The sequence below is a fragment of the Octodon degus genome, unplaced genomic scaffold (assembly GCF_000260255.1).
Source record: "Octodon degus isolate 3935 unplaced genomic scaffold, OctDeg1.0 scaffold00002, whole genome shotgun sequence".
Lineage (NCBI taxonomy): Eukaryota > Metazoa > Chordata > Mammalia > Rodentia > Octodontidae > Octodon > Octodon degus.
The window spans coordinates 32,522,773-32,543,165 of record NW_004524578.1 but is presented as its reverse complement, the minus strand read 5'-3'; the positions used below and the strand labels follow the sequence as shown (position 1 = coordinate 32,543,165).

General features: G+C 43.8%; 1 protein-coding gene across 4 annotated transcripts in view; it reads right to left on the bottom strand.

The window, feature by feature from the left end:
• The window catches only part of Dab2 (DAB2, clathrin adaptor protein), a 57,699-nt gene that overhangs the window by 16,707 nt on the left and 20,599 nt on the right, over positions 1 to 20,393 (bottom strand). For all 4 annotated transcript variants that reach the window (XM_023711839.1, XM_023711834.1, XM_023711847.1 and 1 more), the window contains exons 2-8: positions 5,943 to 6,135; positions 4,898 to 5,037; positions 3,865 to 3,963; positions 1,971 to 2,102; positions 862 to 942; positions 431 to 457; positions 137 to 190 (exon numbers count right to left, since the gene is read on the bottom strand). In XM_023711839.1, the coding sequence (XP_023567607.1) occupies positions 137 to 190; positions 431 to 457; positions 862 to 942; positions 1,971 to 2,102; positions 3,865 to 3,963; positions 4,898 to 5,037; positions 5,943 to 6,033 (624 nt within the window). In that variant the 5' untranslated portion in view covers positions 6,034 to 6,135. The remainder of the gene's footprint in view (positions 1 to 136; positions 191 to 430; positions 458 to 861; positions 943 to 1,970; positions 2,103 to 3,864; positions 3,964 to 4,897; positions 5,038 to 5,942; positions 6,136 to 20,393) is intronic.

The following is a 20,393-nucleotide window of genomic DNA, read 5'->3' as shown; positions in this document are numbered from 1 at the left end:
ATGCTACACTAATGTTTAGGGAAGTACTTGCTGCTGTTGGATTTTCACATGGATTCAACACCTATTAGGCATTATCATTGTCTGCAGAAAGTAGACCCACGTGCAGAGTAAGAACCATGAAATATCCCATACGTACCAATTTCAGTTTGTTTTTTTGGTCCTCAAGAGTCATTAGGGCCTCACTTCCATTCTGAAAAAGTCACAGACACATAAGGGTAGCTGATGAGTTTTCCCTCCAGAATTTACTTTCCTAACATGGTGGTGTTTACTGGGTAGTTACTATTTTGGTGCTGATCCTTTAACTCTGTATTTCCATGAACAGAGAGGCCAGAAACACACAGCTAGGAGGGGAGAGGGCCTGGGCAGACAGCAAAGAAAAGCTCCCACGCACTGCACCCCTAGTTCGCGAGAAGTAGAGATGTGGTTTTACCTCAACTGCTTTGCTGGCTTCTTCTGCCTGTAAGGAAAGACACAATTTCAGTGAAGTGTTTGCAGCAAGACAAGGTGAGATAAAAGAACCAACAGACTTAGGCACGCATATGCGTAAGGCCAGAGTGCTGCGGATTTCACCTGTGAGGACACTACCTTTCCCTTTTCACACAGATACTGGATTTGAATAGAATTTTTAAACAGGAAGGAGATTTTTCTGTGAAGCTCCTGTAACCAACACAAGTTTTTGGGGAGAAAAGCTAAGAGGCAGGGATGGAAATCTGCAGTATCACCCACTGGGAAGCACAGACAATTCTGGACCCTGAAGAGTCCTGCAGACCCAAGAGTCCAGCTAGCCGTATGTGCACATAGCTATCAGCGTGGTCCTCAACAGGCCTTCAATCAAAAGAGCCTGTGTCAAGTAGTACTTGCCTGTTTCTTTTCCTCTTCCTTTTTCTTTACATTATAGATAACTTGAAAAAGGTCTTTAAGATCAACGACTAATGGTTCAGCCTAAAGCAAGAGAAAATAGCATCATTATCTTACTTATTTTCTTCTGTGTCTCCATTAGTTTTCATTGGTACTGATCTCTTTTTTTCTCTTAAAACTCTTTCCTTGCTTCCCCTGGTTTATTTTTTATTTTTTAACCTTTTTATTTATTTGCTTGGTACAGGGTCTTGCTACACAGCTTGGACTTGTAGTGTTCCTGTCTCAGCCTCCCCAGCGCTGGGATTACAGGCATGTGCCACAATGCCTGGTTTAGATGGCTGGTTTGGCATGGGACTAGCATGGCATGCAGTACTGGGGATTGAACCCGGGTCCTTGAACCCGGGTCTTTGCACTTGCCAGGCAGAGGCTTAGACCACCGAGTGCTCTTCCTGGCTCCTTCCCCTGGTTTAGAGCAATCACCTTCTCTCTACACACATTGCCACGGCAATCCCCAGACACTTAAAGGGCAGAAGAGCCAGTGAGGATTTAGGTAAAAGAAAAGGTACCATGACTATTTTCAAAATTCCTTGCAGTTTCTGGGAATAATTGACTTGTTCTAAAGTCAGCGTTGACCTTTTAAGAAAATACATTCCTATATCTTTGTGCCACACACCATTTGGGAGTTGATGACTTTTCAAAAGGATATTTTAAAACTGGGGGTGAGCTCATTTGCCTGTAATCTCAGCACTTGGAAAGCTGAGGCAGGAGGATCACCACAAGATCGAGGTCAGCCTGGCTACATAGCAAACCTCTGTCTTAAAACAACAATGAAAGACTAACAAGGGACAGATATTCTCTGAATCATGTGGCTCTCCTTTAGGCATGGTGCTGCACACCTATAATTTCCACTTAAGAGGCTGAAGCCGGAGTTCTGCCATCTTTGGAGACCAGCCTGGGCTACATAATGAGGCCTGCCTCAAAAAAAAAAAAAAAAAAAAAAGTTTACTCTCCTATATTCAATTGTTTCCAGCAATCGATCTAGTTCAGCTGCAGACACTATGACTCTCCATAAAAAAACAGTTCTCAGCCTGACATTGAAACTTGGAGCTTACCTGCTGCCCAGTTTTTATGGCAAAAAACTGATGCTGGCCTTCCCCTCCACACACATAACCGAACGCCCTGCTGTCTGTCACATCGCGAGCGATGAAAGAAATCTTATTCACTGGGTGCTCATGCTCTATGACCTGAATACAGAACATAAAGAACGACTTAGTGAGAACAGAAGAACAAAGCTCTGGTGTGGCCTAGTGGGTGACAGGGTCCATGTGTGGCCTACTGCAGACTGTCCTCAGATACAAACACACTCGCACGTAGGAAGAGGTCAAAGCTCTTAAAGGAAGATGTTTTGCTGTCTGATTGAAGCCTACCGTAGCTATCATTTAATCCTTGTTAGAAAGTGCTACAAAAGAAAGGAAGAACAGAAAACAGAAAGAAGAATGTTCCTTCTTAAAATATTGATATTTGAGTCTTTCTGACCCAAAGGTAGGATGCCACAAGGCAAGTTCTGATAATTCAGAGATTCAGAATTTGTAAAGCCACTCCTAAAGAGATTACAGCCTTTAAGTCAGCCCAAGAAGGTCTACCTTACTAACTTAGTGACCTGAATACAGAACATGAAGAATTTTATGAATTTAAGTGAATGGCATGACTTTGCTCAAGAAGTAGTCATGAGAATCTTGTGACGGTGGCTCAGTGCAGCCAAGAAACCATCCTATAGATAATTAGGAGAACCCTAGTATATTCTGGAAATTACCAAATGCTGCCATGAAATACTCTTCAACCTATCCTAGACAGTCCATGTCATTATCTAGCAGTCACGGGTGACAGGGACCTTACTGGTGTAGTAGTGTTTCCTCCTTTTTTTCCCCCTCTTTTTCACATTGTGAGGCGAGAGAGAGAAGGGAGGGAGGGAGGGAGGGAGAGAGAGAGAGAGAGAGAGAGAGAGAGAGAACAAGTGCCTGTCAGTGGAGAAATCTGTCAGTATTCTCTGATCGACTTGGAAAAATAAGAGGATATTTCTTTTTGTCTTTTGGAGATAGGCTTTCACTGTGTAGTTCAGGCTGGCCTTGAACTCACTCTGTAGCCCAGGCTGGCCTCCAACACACAGCAGTCCTCCTCCCTCAGCCTCCCAATTACAGGGATTACAGGCGTACACAACCACACCTGGCAAGAAAGAAAAATAAGAATTGAGTCACAGGACAGCGATGGAGTAGGTGATGCCTGAGGACCTGAGATCTGGTGGGCTACGATTCCCAGGAAGGAAGGAGGAGCAACTGGAGGTCTTGCCACAGGGTCCTGACACAAGCCAAGTATGGTACAGCAATGAAAGGAGCTACAGACAACTTTAGAAGTGGAGGGATCTTATTATACGTTTAGTAGAGGAAAAAGTATTTCAAAAGACTTGAAGCTCTTAGCTAAGGGTCAAAACCAAAACAAAAGTGCTTCTGCATGATAAAATAATATCAAGCACAAAAGCAATCAGGGATACACTTGAGGAGTGATGAAGCAAGGAAAAGACAGAAGATTAAAGAAAGCCAGTCATACTGACAGCAATGCTCTAGGGAGTTAGGTTAGCTGGTAAAGTCACACGTGAACGCTAGATTAAAATGAGTTTCATGCATACAGACGCACGAAGGCATCACAAGCAAGAGATTAGGATTTACCGAGTTCTGGATATCTAAGATCCTACACAAATACCCATGCGATACCACCAGCACCTTGTGCTCATAAACTTACAGTCATGTCTTTTACAGGACATGAATTTCAAACTAAAGGACTCATCACTTCCCACTCTGTTTTCTTCCTGTTACTTGGGAGAGCCAATACACACTCCTGTTTTTTTTTCCCCCTACAGATATTTGAGAAGGAAATTAAGAAGCTGAAATTCAAATAGCACATAGTCCGAATCAGGCAGTGAGATAGGTGTTAGTGAATGTCAACTCTTACCCCAGTTTTTTCATCAATTATTTTTATCCCCGAAAGGGAAATGTTGACCCAGATCCGTTGTTTATGTTGTCCCTGGGACCGGCCAGCTGCTGCCATGCCCTGAGGAGATTTTTGAAAACAAGAAAAAAATCTAATTCAATATCTTACAATGTTTGTAACACTAAAGCATTTTAAAGATAGTTCTGTGCTCAGCTTGGTTTGTCATCTACAAGAAGACCAGATACTTGTTATCAGGGATAACAGACAACACCGAGCGAGGCATACCATTGTTAGCGAAACAAAGTAGAACACGTCAGTCTAATTCTTCGGGCCTCAGAATAGTCTCTGGCTCAGATAAGGAGACTGGACTAGAAGTATCCTAGAAATGTTCCTGCTAACACTGGTACTATTTCATGAATATTACTTACTAAGAAGGTTCACATAATACTATTGAAGTTAAACATTTTGAAATACAAAAAGATTAACACTGAAGAAAACAAGCCTCCAGGTGGAGTCCTGAATTTTACCTGAACACTTTTTAGGCAAAAATAGTATTTCCCAGGCACTGTTTAAAATGAAAGAGAACACATGTAACTGCACACACAACGTTTACTGTTACTGAGTGACAGGAACAGGTGGACAAACTTGATTCATCCAATTGTTGAGTCTGCCAAAGTGCAAAGCCATCTAGAGTCCCGTCAGCCTGCTTATTAAATTAGGCCTCCAGAGTAGTGCTTGAAATACGCTAACTCAGCCGGGCGTGGTGATGCACGCCTGTAATCCCAGCACTTGGAAGGCTGAGGCAGGAGGATAGCTGCAAATTCAAGACCAGCCCTGGCTACAAAGTGAGCATAGGGTCTCCTGAGCTGGAGACCCTGTCTCAAAAAGACAAAAACGAAAGAAAGAAAAAGAAAATATGCTAACTCATGGTTTCTCAGAGAACAAGACACTACTAACGTACTTATCTGATTAGAACAAATATCTGAGATACAGGTCACAAAAAGTTTCCCTCTGTTGGACCCAGCCTTGAGACACAGCTAAAGTATTCTGGTACCTTGAGTTTCATCATAGAGTCCTGGCTCATTTTATCCCCCCGAGCATCAGGCACGTCATCAATCCCGATCAGCTTGGCCTTGTATTTTACACCATCACCTTTGAATCTGGCCAAAAGATACTCATCTGTTTTTTCAGTGCCTGAGAAAATGGAGAAATAATACACAATTAAGTTTGTATTTAGATAGCAGTCCCTCGTAGAACGAAATGTGCTCAGAATCTTCAAAAATTCAATAGCATAAATCTTGATCATACTGCATGTTATCCTGCATGCAATGTTCTATTCTCACTGTTTTATTCTCACTTCTTTTGAGCAAAATCATGCTTTGTAATATTGAATATAGAGTGGAGAGAAAACAAATTCTTAGAGAAACAAAACTGACCATGGCAAACTCATGGTGGGAATAAATGAAGTAGGACTGGGAACAGACTTTATCTGCTTCTTAAAAGTATGTAAAGAGGATGGTATAGATAGTTTTAATGGAAGAAAAAAAAGTTAGCAGCCACACAATTTGAACAGTTGTACAGAAAGGAATTGTGGGTAAGTGCTTCTGGTTCCCTTTGCTCCTCCTACAGGCTCTGTTCTAGAGCTCAAGGGTCCTAGCGAACAAGCACAGCATGGCATGTTCTTCTGCTGTGGATCATTAAGGCCACTGCCAGTTCCTATTTGTACTTCATGCCAAAACAGGAGGATCTAGTGAAAAAGATTTTCACTTTTTAAAAAATGGTGACTTCAATAAACAAAGTAGTAAACAGGTTACTGAAAGATAACTATATCATTGATGGTATTATTTACTAGCTGATAACTGTAACTAGAAGTTACCAGAAATTGCAAACGATTCCCCATAGAATCTAAATTGGTGCCATCGCACACTGAGAGATATATCTTATTGCATGTGGAGTTAGCCAACCTTGCCTGCCAACTGGTTTAGCTCAGCTTGATGTTGTGGCCAAGCAAGAGACAGGCCTTACTTTGCCTGGAATGTGTGTCACATTTCTCCACCTCTAGATCCTTTTACTGAGCTCGAGGGGATTTGGATCCATACCTTTCTTCTTTTCCTTCTTTGATGGGGCTTTTGGTGCAGCCTGCTGGTCAGGCTGACCATTGGTTGTGCTTGTTTCTACTTCGTTGGACATGGCAAGAAGGCAAGCAGCAAGTCCCAGCAGCAGCAGACACTCAGTGACACCAGGTGATCCCTGACAACCGAGTCTCAGATGAACATAACCTATGGCACACACCTGTGGGCACAGAAGAGGCACAATGAGATCAGACCCAGGAAACCCAGACTTTAGAATTAAAGACAGGGATCAAAACCATGCTGGGTTTTAAAGGATCATAGTAGGACTGCAGGTGTGGACAACCAGGCCGAGCTAAATCTGTTGAGTTTTGAGCCTGAGAAGACTGCAACTGGCACCTGAAAGCAGACATCACAGACTCCATTTCTTTACAAAATTGCTACACTGTCAAGGCAGTGGCAAGAGCAAGGCTCTGGCCCGTGATGGAGGCGGAGCACTTGGCTCCCAGGTTCGGTTCCATCCCCAGCACCACAACAAATCCTATATAGTCATGCATTTTATCTTATTCATACTGAAAACATGTGGTAAAATATTAGGATTCTACTTATGATAGCCAATGCTATCTGAAGCTCTGAAGTGTTCACTTTTGACACCCTTAAATATACCAAAGGAAGAACAGATTTACGAGGACCTCTTGGGTCTCTTGTCAATTCACTGACTAGAAATACTCCTATTATGCAGCACTAGCAGGTCAGGGTACTTCTGTGTACACTCTCACAGAGTTCATCTTGGAGCACGCAAAGGGCAGCATAGAGTGAGCTATCCAGCAAGCAGCACACATCCCCAGGCTGTGGGTTTGGCCCAAGCTCAAATAAATGGAGGGAAGAGTGCAGAACGAGGAGGGCTTTAGCGGTGGGGGTGGGGGTGGAGGTGGGGTGGGGGGCTTCTAGTCCAAGGACAGCCTTACGTGACAAACAAGCCTGGTTTTGCCGTGTCCTAGACAGTCACTTTCTCACACTGTGCTGTACTTTCTTACCTATTATTCAACAACTTTTAAACACCTATGTACATGATCTACATTAATGCTACTTGAGTTGTTTCATTTGGAGATTTAGTATTCATTGTGCTCAAACACACCTCACCAAACAGTAGCCAGAGTGATGCACAGTGATAACCTTTGCTATTTGGGAAGTTGAGGCAGGAGCACATAAGCCCAGTAACTGAGATCAGCCTGGACAACAGAACAAGATTCTGTCCCAACAGTAAAATGCTGAGTATGATGGCACATGTCTATAATCCCAGAACTCTGGAAGGCTAAGGCAGGAAGACGACAAATTTGAGCCCAACCTGGGCAAGTTAGTTACTACTAGCGCCTTTCTCAAAAACCTGAAAACAAAAACAAAACAGGGGTGGGTTCCCTAGGGGAATGTAGCTCAGTACAATGAGCCTGGCTGGGGTCAGTCCTTCTTAAAGGAAGGTAAGAAGGAAGGAGGGAGGGAAGGAGATGGAAAGGGAGGGAGGGAGTGGGGGGGAGGAGGGGAGGAAAGAAAGAAAGGAAGCATGAGGGTAAAGAAGAGGGAGAGGGAAAGGAGAGTGGGGAGAGATTTGAACACAAAAGAGAAATTGGGGTGAAGATGAAGGTAAAGAATGGGGCAATGCGTACACACACCAAGGAAAGCCAAATGCCTCCTCCCCCCCAAACTAGGCGAGCGCCTAGACTGGGTTGTCTCTCAGCTCTTCCAGATGGAAGCCACCCTATGATGTCCTGATCTTGGCCTTCTTGCCTTCAGGACAGTGAAAGAATGAGTTTCTCTTGCTCTCGGACACCAGTTTGTGGAAAGACTTCTGAGCAGCTCTAGGAAACGAACTGAAATGAACCCATCACCTCGGGTGTGCATGCTCCCTACGTTTTGTTTCTTGGCAACTTGATAAACACCTCTCCTAGTCCTACGTGTACTCTTCTAATTTCAGGCAAGTAACTGTTCTCTTAATTTCACAAACCTTTTTCTGAATCTAACAGGTGCTTGCCTATGTTAATAATAGAAAATGGTATTAAGCTTTGATTGAAGGAGACAGATTGACACTCTCCCACGCCTTTCCTTTCTCCCTGGAGAAATATGAATTGCTCTAGTATCATCTTAGAATTAAAAAAAAAAAAAAAAAGAAAGAAAATACTTTACTGAGACCCAATAGTCCTTTAATTATCCCCTCATGATCATTTCAGGATTAAACAACTCAAACAAACAGCCGCGGGACTCTGCCCTCACCTGGCCCCGTCTTCACAAAGCACAGAGAATCGCAGCCCTCTTTCTGGTCACAGGCAGCCCCAGGGTCTTGTGACCACACCCACTCCCTCTGCTTTTCCTTCCTTGGGGGAAATCTATTGGACTCTTCCAAGAACTGCATCTTCTTGTGTACAGGGCTTCCCCGCTGTCTGCGCCTGTGACAAGGTCTGGGTCGTGGCTAGAGCCTGCCAAATCAGGGTGTCACACGTGTTCTTTTTAAATGATGAAGCATCTCTAAATATTAAGATGAAGTTAAAAATTTTACTGCTTAATCCTGCGGTGGCCCCCTTTAACAGGGGGAAAGATGTAGATTTTTCACTTTGTCTATAAGGCTCTGAAATATTTTGGTCCTCATCATTGTCCTGCTTGCGTTTCACTCTGTACCAATTCCGAGTCCGTTAGTCCTTTTAGAATGCTTTTTTTTTTTTTTTGTCTTTTCATACTTTTATTTTATTTTTATTAATTTTATTGAGAAAAAAATAGCAATGAGAGTTTCAAAACAGGTTAGCATCTTGTAGTATGAATAACTACTACGAAGACAACAATATGCAATATACTAATTATTGCAACTGTCCTAGGATGCCTGTGTACCATTCTCGGATGCGCTGAGCTTCCTGCTGTCCCACATGCTCTCTCCCTGTCACCTGTTTGTCCCTGAAGGCGGGAAGGAGACCTCTCCCTGACGCTTCCACTGTCCCCTGGCAGCGCACGGCCCCTGAAGTGCTCTCACACAGGCTACCCCTCCTTGTTTGCCTGCCTCTGCCCTGTAACCTCCTGAGGAGCAGAGACGCACACAGAGACACACTGCTCCCTGTGTGACAAGCAGAAGCTTTCTGTGGGATGCTAATGACAATTGTGGAGTTCGGGTACACTTGCTTACTCGGAGGGGGTTTATACGTGCCCAAAGCTGGACACTTCATCCAGTGTTCTGGTGTCTCCCTACCTCTCCTCTCAATGTAAATTTTTTGGAAGTAAATGACTAATTTTGTCTTTAAGGAGACTTCTCAGCCAGGACTGGGTGTGACTGTATTTTAGGAGTGGCTGATGTGGCCTGAAGACACGAACCACACTTCAGCCACACTGAGAACATCCAGCAGGACTTTGCAGCTTCTCTGTTTGGAGACAGGGCAAGAACACCTTTCCCTGAAGGAAGGACAATGTCTCCATGCCAGGTGGAAAGCCTTGCCTGGTGTGGGGAGCAGTTCACAGGGTACAAGGCTGTGAGAGGTGGTGCTGGGCTGGAGCGGTGATGTGGGAGAGTTAGAGAGCTGTCTCAGCTGGCTTCTGAAGTACCTTCATACACACCTGGCCCTGTGCTGCCTCCCCCAGGCCACCACCAACTTTTCTGCTCTAGCAGCTGGCCACGTGGGAGCTCTGCCCACAAGGGAAGGAGGGACCCGCACATTCCCGTTTGCCTCATGCTGCCTCCTTGAGGCTTGTGTCGTCTGTGTCACTCAACCTTAGCAGAGGTCCTTTACCCTCATAACGAGTCTCTTAATATAGTAACTGCTGGATCTGGTTCGCGTTGTTTCCTAGGCTGTAGAAGCAGCCCCATCACCTTGCCCATGAAGGTTGTGACACCCAATGCCCCCTCCCCCAGCCCAGGGCAAAGATCCCAGTGCCAGCTGGGCAGCACCCTCCTCAGATCTGAGTAGCAGCCCCATGAACACCTCCTCTTCCAACTTTATAAGCTCTATTGATTCCAATGTCTTCCTCTGTCCTTGCAGCCCTAAAGGTGGCGTTATCTTACAGTGTGCTAATCCAGGGATAATTTGGTCCTCTTGCACAACTCTCCCAGTTAACAGGTAACAACTTAATGCCTCGCTAATGCTTAACATCAAGATTGTTCAAAACAATGGGTGTGGACTGACACCTAACTGACACCATGGTAGCCCCTTTGGATTTTAAGCTCTAAAGAGCTGTATCCACTTTCATAGGTCTTTAGAAACTGTACTGTTTGGATTTATATGATTATACTTATATGCTTTGATATATCCATTCTTAATTTCCTAGGTCAAGAGCAAGAATTGTAGAATGAAGAGAATGATTCTGTTCCATTTAAGGGTGGCACCAGGAGTATTTGTGGGGTTATGCCTTCAAGTAAGTCTGTCTTGTCGAGGCCTTGTTGCACTGAGTTCAACATTCCATATGCTGACAGCAGAGGCAACATGGTTCAGAACCAGGGGAAACACTCACTAAAAAGGTAACCGGGGCATAAATTTTTGCCACGTTGGGAGCCTGGCATTGTACTTCCTTCCCTACAGGATATTTCTTCTAATGAGAGAAGACTTAGCTCATCAAATTTGGAAATTGTTATTTTCTTTTTTTTTGGTGGTTTTATGTATTTGTTTTAGTAAGGATCTATAGGGCCTACACAGTCTCACTACATAGATTAGACTCATAGTGATCCACCTGTATTCAGCTTCCAGAAGAGCTGGGGTTACAGGCACGCGCCACCACTCAACTGCCATCTCAGTGTACCCCAGGGGTGAGGCCAGCACAGCAGGCCAGGGATCGAATCTCTGCTGCGTCTGCATAAGCAGGCACTTTAATCTGCTGAGCTATATGAGCAGCCCTGGAATTTTTTATTCTCAAGTGAGATATTTTAAATGAATTTGAGAAGCACCATAAAGCACCTTAGCAGACTTGGGAGGGAATGGTGGCTTGGGCACTTCACCCTGAAGGTGATACAGGACTTAACAAGCACATAATGTCTGGCATCAAATCTAGTGTTGGCAGACCGGGCCCAATGCAAGGGTTTTAGTTGAGTGCTGCTACCTTGCTGCAAATTCGCACAGCAAAACTTCTTTCTCCACCCACTAAGCACAACTTTCAAAGCCCTGGAAGCTAGAACATATTTTGTTTTCTTAAACTGTATCGTTCCTTATTTGTAACTGAACAAGTACAAGGCACAAGATACCAAAAAAAAAAAAAAAAGAAGTCTCTTTAGCATAAATTTCCTGAAAAAAAATGGTTGTGTATGTTGAGTTGCAATACCAAGGGTAATTGGAGGCCGTGCAGTCAAAAATCTGGCTACAGTCTCTGCAATGACTAGCAGAGAGGGTAGGCTTGCCCACAGGCCCCACAACACACAAATACAAACTCCTTTCTAAAATAAATGTTCAAGGCTTCCTGAAATAGTTTAACAGAAGTATGCACGCAGCTTTGCACACACCTGAAGGACACTCACCTTTCTTCAAAGGGGCCCAAGTTACCATGTGACCCTCCATGCTTTCTTTAGATGGAAAGAAGACTTGCTTAGATTCAGCTCCCTCTGCAGAAAATAATCAACTTGATGCAACACTCAAATGCACAATCTTTCCAACAATGCCACAGAACTATCATCTGTGCCTAGAAAACCTCGAAAAGGTTTTATAATGAATTGATGTCTGGAAAGAAAAGAGGTCTAGAAAAGGGATCTGAGGGTCAAAACATGTCCTAGGAATTTCTTATAATTACTCTCTCAAGCTGAGGAATTCCTGAAGAAAACATCTAGATCGCCTCGTGTGATGCAGTTTGTTTCAAAACTCTACAGGAAGAACTTCCTTACAGAGGAGAAGCAGTGAGTGTAGACTAAAGAAGTCTACAATCTTTCTTAGCTTGAGTCACAGGCCCTTCTGATCAAGAAGCACAGAATGAGTCACCACACACAGGGCAGCAACATAAGGCAGGGATGACAAATTAGACCTCACAAATATACACAGGGTTACAAGAACAGTCTGCTGTCTAAACACAGAGAGTGTATTAATCTCACTTTCAGGACAGGCAGCCTGCCTTCATTAGAAGATTAAAAAGCAAAATAGGAGGACACAGCTGGAAAAAACAAGGACCTGCACTTACTCTGTATGTATCTCTTAAGGATTCATATAATACAGGTATGAACACAACTTTGCTAAATCAATACACTTAGTTTCCACTTGAAAGAAACTATCTGCCTTGGATTTGGACTTGAACGAACTTCCTTGAAAAAATGTGAGGATGTCTCCCAACTGTGGCTCTGGGGTCAGATGACAGAGAGATCTGGGTGCTTGCAACATCTTTCCTGGTTTCGGAGAAAACTCTAGGAGATGTACAGCAGAGAGCTTCATGAGTCATGTTTGAATGACTGTGTTCTTTGTGCTAATAAAACTCAGCTGGAGTTTGTTTAGTTCTTCAAATTATTCTTGTAAGCCAGGCGTGGTGGCCCACATCTCCATAATCCCAACACTTGGGAGGCTGAGGCAGGAAGACTGATGTGAGTTTGTGGCCAGCCTGGGCTATGTGATTTCAAGGCCAGACTATAGTGAGTTACTGTAATTACCAAAAAAAAAAAAAAAAAAAAAAAAAACAAAAAAGTTATTCTTATAAAATATTTAGCATTTTGCACATCAGGAAAGCCAGCATAGTGGATAACTGTCAGCGTAGGCTCCCTGGGGCCACATTTGGCTGACAGCCTCCTTTGCCTGCAACCCTCCTTGCCGTGGGACTGTGTCGGTGTTGGCCGCAGTGCTGCTTAATGATTCCAGGGTTCTGAAGCAGAACCATGGAACGAACTTGCTGTCACTCTCCCCATACCCTAAGCCTGTCTTTTTGGCTTAGTTACACAGGAGAGGCAGGAATTTGCTTGGTCGGGCTGAAAATGCTGGTGAAAGAAGTAACAAGTTATGGACCGAACTATAGCCCGCTTGCACAGATGACAGACAATCTATTTTTAAAGTGGAGAGGAACAACATACACACCTAACACCACAAGCCCTCCATATGCACAGATTCCTTACCTATGGGCTCAAAAAGGAGATCAATGGTATCTGGAAAACTATAGCTTCTGCACTGAATGTGTACACATTTTTTCTTATTATTCCATAGCCATTAAGGTTATGAAAACTACACAGCATTTACGTTGTGTTAGAGATAATGACTAGTCAAAGATGATGTACAGTATGCAGGAGGGTTGCATAGATTATATGATGTAAGATACTTGAGCATCTAGGATACTGGTTCCCAACAAAAGCTTATAGATACAGAGTGACAACTGTAGCCATTTGTACTGAAAGTCCTAGAAGAAAAATTTGTCTTTATTTTATGAATGATGAAATTAAATCAGTAACACAAGATGCGTCACTAATAAGCTGCTGGCCTGTGTCCCCCTGTCTATGTTTTTCTTTTGTTCTTTTCTTTCCTTAAATCACCCTAATCTGAACCTGTATTTTCAACAATTCATCACCCCATTGACTTTTGCATGCCAGTGAGATTTTTAGGAAGAGATGCATAAAATAGAGCTGGGGAGGGAAATAAGGAGGGTCAGGAACAGTAACAAGGGAATGGAAACGTGGTGGGCACTGAGCCCCTTACCCCAAAACAGGGGAAACTAAGGGAGGACAGCGTGACAGGACATGACGCACGTGGAAATGGTCACAGTATGCTGAGTATATGTGCGATTCGGCCAAAAGGAAACCCACGAACTGCTATAATCAACAGACAGAGAAAGGAACAAGGCAAAAGAAACATGTGTGCTTAGAAGGCATAGTACTTTGTTCAGGACAGAGAACGTGCTTGTTTGTCCTTGGAATATTATGTCTACCTGAGCTGAAGTGCTGAATAGGACGTGTGAAACATTAACCTTTAAGACAGATCCCAGGTCCAAGAGGGCAGCCGGCAGCCTGCACCCACCACCTCCAAGGCAGCCTCTTGAGAATGAAGCACACCGCGGTCAGGCTGCTTTGGGTCCTCGCTACAGACTTGCTCTCTTAACTGCTCCAACTCCTGTGCTTTTAGGATGGTGTTCTATTCCGCAGACATCAAACAGTGCAGACAGTGGGATTCCCGCAGCCCCTTTTACTAGGAAATGAGACTAGGTTAGTGCATACTGAGAGGTTCTCAGGAGAGGGTCCTGTAAATGCTGACGCCACTTTCCAGGCCTCGACAGCAGGACATGCCTGTGTCAAAGAGCTAAGCACAGGCTGGGCATTTCCAGTGACTGGGTGTCACTGCTGTCACCCTTGGAGAGGCTGCTGTGAGGCTTGGGCAATATCTAGGGTGTCACTGCTGTCACCCTTGGAGAGGCTGCTGTGAGGCTTGAGCAATATCTAGATGTCTGAACCAAGAAGCATTTTCCTGTTTTTGGAACCAGATGTGAGAGTTCTTCAGACAGTTCACTTGGGGTGAGACAGCCCAGCAGCCAAGGGTTCATGCCCCACATAGCTGGAAATCACAATCTTGCAGCTTTGTAGTTCAAGGCAACTTACTGTACATTCTTTTTTTCAGTCTGCAAAATGAGGATATCGTTTGCTGGACTGTCAGAAAAATGTACAGACCTCTGCGCCTAGCATAGGACGTGCTTAACAAATATCAACTACTGAACCAAAGCCTGGCTTCATGGAGCAGCACGTTCTGTGGCACTGCACGCCGGGCATCATGGAAGCTACGTTTTTGGGAGCAATGACTGCACTCAGCACTGTTTCTCTACAGCAGGTATAGTTTAAACACTTTTAGAACAAAACAATAGGCAAACGATTGCAATGGATCCTAGGCAGAAACCCAGAGAGCAGTACTTCAGTTAGGAAAGCCAGAGTGAAAAAGTGAAAGGATCTGCCAAACCAAGAGCTCTTCCCACCCAGCTCTGACTGCAAAGCCTGTAGGTGCTGGTGGGAGGAGTCTGGGAACAGTATCTCTCCCAATGTGCTCCCCTGCACAGCGTGTTCTGATGGATCTCAAATCAAATCCTTGTCTCTACGTCATTACCACTGACACTTTAAAAGGATCTGGGGAATTTCTATTGAAAAACCTTGACGTGCATCCACACCCAGGCCAATTACATCAGAATCCCTAGCAGAAGAGGTCCAAGCACTAACATAAAGATTCCCAGATGATTCCAAAGTACTGACAGGCATAAGGGTGGATGGTCTACAGGACTCTTTGTTCCCTTGAAGAAATAATACCAATTGGGCTAGACTACTGAGCTGGAAGAAACCTAGGGAATAATTTGCTTAGTCTTTCATTATAAAGATTTAAATACATTAAACAAAAAAAAGATGAAGAGGACTGGGTAGATAGCTTGGTGGTTTAAATACCAGCTTATTTACCAAATGCAAAAACTAGGGTTCAATCCCTAGTACCACATGCCAAGCTGGCCCAGAACACTGAGCGTGCCAAGCTGACCATGGAAACCAGGTGTGGTGGTGCACGCCTGTAATCCCAGTACTGGGGAGGTTGAAACAGAAGGATCACTACAAGTCTGAGCTGCATAGTGAGACCCTGCACCAAATAAATAAATAATTTTTAGAAAACTTACAAAAGATTAAGAAACTAAAGACAAAGAATATAAGATTTGTGTATTTGTTAAATAGATGGTTGGGACAGAACAGGTCCCAGCAAAGGTCTAGACCCTAGAATGAGACTCTATTGCACTATTCCTAGACATATTGTGTTATTTTTAAAAATTATTTTTAAACCCGCTGCACAGAAATTGAACGAGGAGTGCCCCCCCGTCCAACTCAGTGGGAGAGGGTTCGTCTATCACACATGAGGCTTTGGATTCAATCCCAGTATCCCAAGAAAAACGTAAAGCCAACAAAGCACAAGAAGGCAGCTCAGCAGAGCGATTTGAAAATGGCACCTCATGGATATTTTCTGAAGCAAAACAGAAAAGAGATTTTTACATGGTCTACTAATGCACTACCACCAAATCTTTTTTGTGTGAGGAGCAGGAGTCTCACCGAGTGAACCTGCCCTATATTTATCTGGCTGCTTTGGTAAGGTTTGGGTGAGACACAGTTCACAGATCAAAGAATTTAAATCTATTTCATCACATTCGCTACCACATTCTGTGTTTTCTTTTGCTTTTCTTCCCTTTGAAAGCATAATAGCAAGTCTGAGTTCTGAGCTGGCAACTTTCAATGTTCTTCACCCATTGTTACCGCTCCTAATTGTACACCCACCTCCAGCCACTGCGTTTAAAATTAACTTAGAAATATCTCCTGTTTGGGCTTAAGGATCGCCATCCTCGTGAGTGTTCTAGACAGATTAGATTGTAAAAGAGCTCCATGCACCTCCATTATGGCCCATTCTCTAGACTGTGCTGTACCGGTCATTTGTGGGAAGTGCCCAAAAAATGTTTACAAGTTGAACTTGAAAGTTGTTGAGTTAATGACCAGTTCTGCAAACATATTTCTACTCAGTTGTTTCAGCACAAAGGTGCATTGGTTTGCACACTTTGCTCCACTCGCCTGGGTAAAAAGAGGAAAAAAAGCAGTCTTCTTAACCACAGTATGCTTTAGCCTCTTGGCAAAGCCTGCGTCAAGTTAATATGCTTGGATGAAGAAGTATTAGCAAAGAGGGATGATTCTAGAATCCTTTGTTTTGCTTACTGAGATTCTAGAAAGAGGATAACACTGGAACCTCCCTAAGGTCTTCTAAACATGTGGAATTTTTATAATAGACATAGGAGGCCTGAACTGACATTAAAAGCTACCCCAGCTTCTGGCTATACATCCTGAGCATGCCAAATCTTGTCCTAAAAGCAAGCCAGCTCAGCCATACCACCCCAGCAATGCACTCCACTTCTCACGTGGAGCCGCCTCCTAAAGTTTAGATGCAACAGAAGAGGAAAAGTAGACTCCATCTTTCTCCTTAACTCACTTTTCTAAGAAGAAGGAAATGATACTGGAACTTGGGTCCACTGGAAGTACAGGGGCTCAAAAATTGCAGTTTTATTATCACTGCATATGGCTGGCACTGGCATTTGGTTCTTTTGGCTGTGTTCCACCATGGCTACTCTCAGGACGGAGAACACCTGAGACGGTCCATGTTCTCTGTGCATCTCTAGCGAGCTGGCAGGACAATGTGTGTGCACTGCCTGACGTGCAAGGAATGGGGATTTCTGACTGAGTGTGCACTGCGCCTGGACACAGCCTTACCAGAACGCTGCATTCAGGGATTATTAAGAACGGGCTCCCCTAATGATGTGGTATTTGTTTTCTGGTATGCTATTGTTCTTCTGGCTTTTGGCTCTCAGGAGCCATGCATGAAAGAGAGATTAATAAGGTACTGCCTGCACCTGCAAGCCCAAGGTCAGAAGTTAAGTACCATCATGAGCCACCTCAGTAGCTGCTTCTCTTTTGTTTCTTTGGTTTTGTTTGTTTTTCTTTTTCTTCTTGTTTCTTGAGACAGAGTTTCACTGGGTAGTAGTTCAAGCAGGCCTGGAACTCACTATGTAGCCTAGGCTGGCCCTGAACCTGACCAGATCCTTCTGCCTCGGCATTCTGAGCGCTAGGATTACAAGCACGTGTCACTGCACCCGGCTTGCTGCTCTTCTATGAGTCAAGAAACAAATGAGCCATGAGTGATCCTATTAATTCAGAGAAAAAGCTATTAAGAACCCATTATTCTGGGTGAAGGGATAATAAGGCTTTGGGGGCAGTGAAAAGGGTTTAAGGAAGGCTGCCCTTCCCCCTATGCTGTGGGCATAAAAGCTCAAACATGGTGGAGAACCTGACAAGCAAGTCTGTGTGTGAGACAGCCCTTTTCTGGGAAATGGCCAGTGGACTGAGGTGTCTGTCTGATGGGGTGCGGCTTCAGGAACAAGGGTGGCGGGGCTCCCGCTGGGTAGAAGGTGAACACTCTAGACTGAAGACCTGAGCCCCAAGGTTAGGGTTATAAACTAACCAGAAAGACACTGCCTCAGCATTTGGGTCCTGGTACCAGGGCAGGCAGAGGGCAACAGAAGAGCCCCTCGGGATGCAGAGTGTCTCTGCTGAGCCCTCCCCCACCATGATGTGTTCTTGAGTCCTTCCTTCAGGGGCCTGCTTAACTCTAAGCTTCAGTCACAGCTTAGCAGCACCAGTGCTAGGATAAGGCTAGAGAAAGAGCCACAGCTCCGATGGCAGGAGGGGCTCCCACAGGGTCTATAAGCATAGCTTTGAAGTAACCAGAAAGTTTAAGAAGAAGCTCACGGGAAAAGAATATGAAAAACTGAGCATATTCATAGGTAACCAGAACAGGTACAATGAATAAAGCTAATTTAAAGTTTGAACTTGGAACAACTTTATGTTGGGTCATTTGATATTGAAGTAGAATACTATGCTTCATTCTATTTCCTTCTCATCCCAAACTCAGTGGGGGGAAAAAAATCAGGTCCCAATATGTTTAGGGGCCAGGGAGATGGCTCAGTGGAATAAGTGCATCCCTGGCAAGTGCAAGGGCCTGAGTTCAATCCCTGGTTCCGCAAAAAAAAAATCATGTCCCAAACTCAGTGGGAAGAGAGTGTTCTGAAAAAAATGAAAAATTTGAATAATTCAGAAGGATTTTTTTTTTTTCTGGCTCAGGATGCCTCAAGGGCAGGTCTGGTAAAGCATCAGGATCTGGGGATCGAACCACAGCATCTTGAGCCTGACTGCTTTGTTTAAGCAGGCACTTTAAACAACTGAGCTAATGGGCAGGCCTCAGGAATGAATAATTTATACAAAGAATTTTACAGTTTTCAAGATATATATGATATATGATATGTATAACAACTATGGATACATGGGTTCCTAGAATGTTTCTATTTCAGGGCCTTTCGGGCAGTGGCAAGGGGAGGACCATTGTCAAACAGATACAAAACACCGTGAACACGTGAGTTTTACTTTCTATGTGGCACCTAATTATACAATGGATATTGTGTTTGCTTCTTACGGGAAAAGACACTCAAGAGGCAATGAGTCGGGAGAGGAAAAAAGACTTCGTCACAGTGCCCTGTGACCCCTGGGTAAACACACAAAGAACTGACTGCTCATACCCTTTCTAACCACCCTCCTCATACCTTTGTCCAGGTGTACAAGTTGACCAGTGAGCATTTTACTGTTTCAGGCTATCCTTTCTAAGTTAGGTTAGATACTTCTATCCAAGCTAACTTATTTTCCTAGTTCCAAACTAATTCTTAAAAGAAATCATATGTAGGAATCTCAGCACTGTTTCTCAGAATATTCAGCTTGTGTCTCCTTATTCCCATATGACTTAATCCTGAAGAAATCCACAAACAGGAAGCAGATCTAGCATGTGGACCTCAGGAAACAACCACTCATTCATCTATTGAATTGGATGAAATGTATCACTTCTCTATGATCTCTCCTATAGCTTCAATAAATCTAAACTGTTAAATGACATTCCATTTTCTACTTAACCATCATTATGGTAGCCACCCTGAAAGTCTGTGTGATGGCACAGGGGGCAAAGAAGTACATTATTTAGAAGTATCTATGTTATAAATGCTACACTATAAATGCAAAGCTCATACACTAGTGAACTATTTTTATGATATATAACACACCAGGGCACTTTCAAAGAAAGCAGGTAACCTTAAACTTTTCCTCTTTCAAAAACCAATGCAAGAAATATTGCCTGATATTTGGTTACTTCTTTCATAGCCTGGCTGAATTATATAAAATTCCAGTGCGGTTTCCCCTTCCAGGCAGAGCCCCACGTTTATATAATCCTCACAAGCCATTGCTTGAGTGTTCTTGTACCTTTCTGTAACTCATGTTTCAGGGCCAAGCTGCGCTTTGAAGAGTTTAAAGAAGGAAGAGTCCAGCCGCTTTTAATTTCCAAAAAGCGCAGGTAAAGTGTGTGCGGGGATCCTACGCAGACAGGTGGAGCTTCTGTCTTGCTACATTTCTGCATGTGTGACAAAATCCTGAAGAAAAGTCTTACGCAGACCAAAACAGACCAGTAATTTATCTGCCTCTGATGTGTCCTCTCCAGACTCTAGGTGGCATCTTTGGTAGAATGTGCCTTTTGTTGTAGTGTTCACGGCATTACTCTTCCGTGAGAAATTCCTCATCAGCTTACACTTCCATGTATGATACAATCTAGTCTAGCTGGGCAAGATTTTTTAGCCAACAGGACATTCAGGCTTCATCTCCAAGAATACTTGTGGCCCTGTTAACCCCAATGGTTCATGCTATATTTTTTAAAAAACCACTTAGTGTTCAGTGTTATCTTGTACACTCAAATCAATTTTCACTTTAGCTGATTGTTCTTAGAGTAGATTTATGTGCTTTCAAGTAAGATAAAGGAAAAGTGAGTCATTAAAATTAAAAGCAAGATGGGCCTGGTGGTCCATGCCTGTGATCGCAGCCCATGGGAGGATGAGGCAGAAGGATTTCCACCAGCTCAAGGCCACCCTGGGCTACAAAGTGAGTTCAAGGCCAGCCTGAACTACACAGACCCTGTCTAAAAGAAA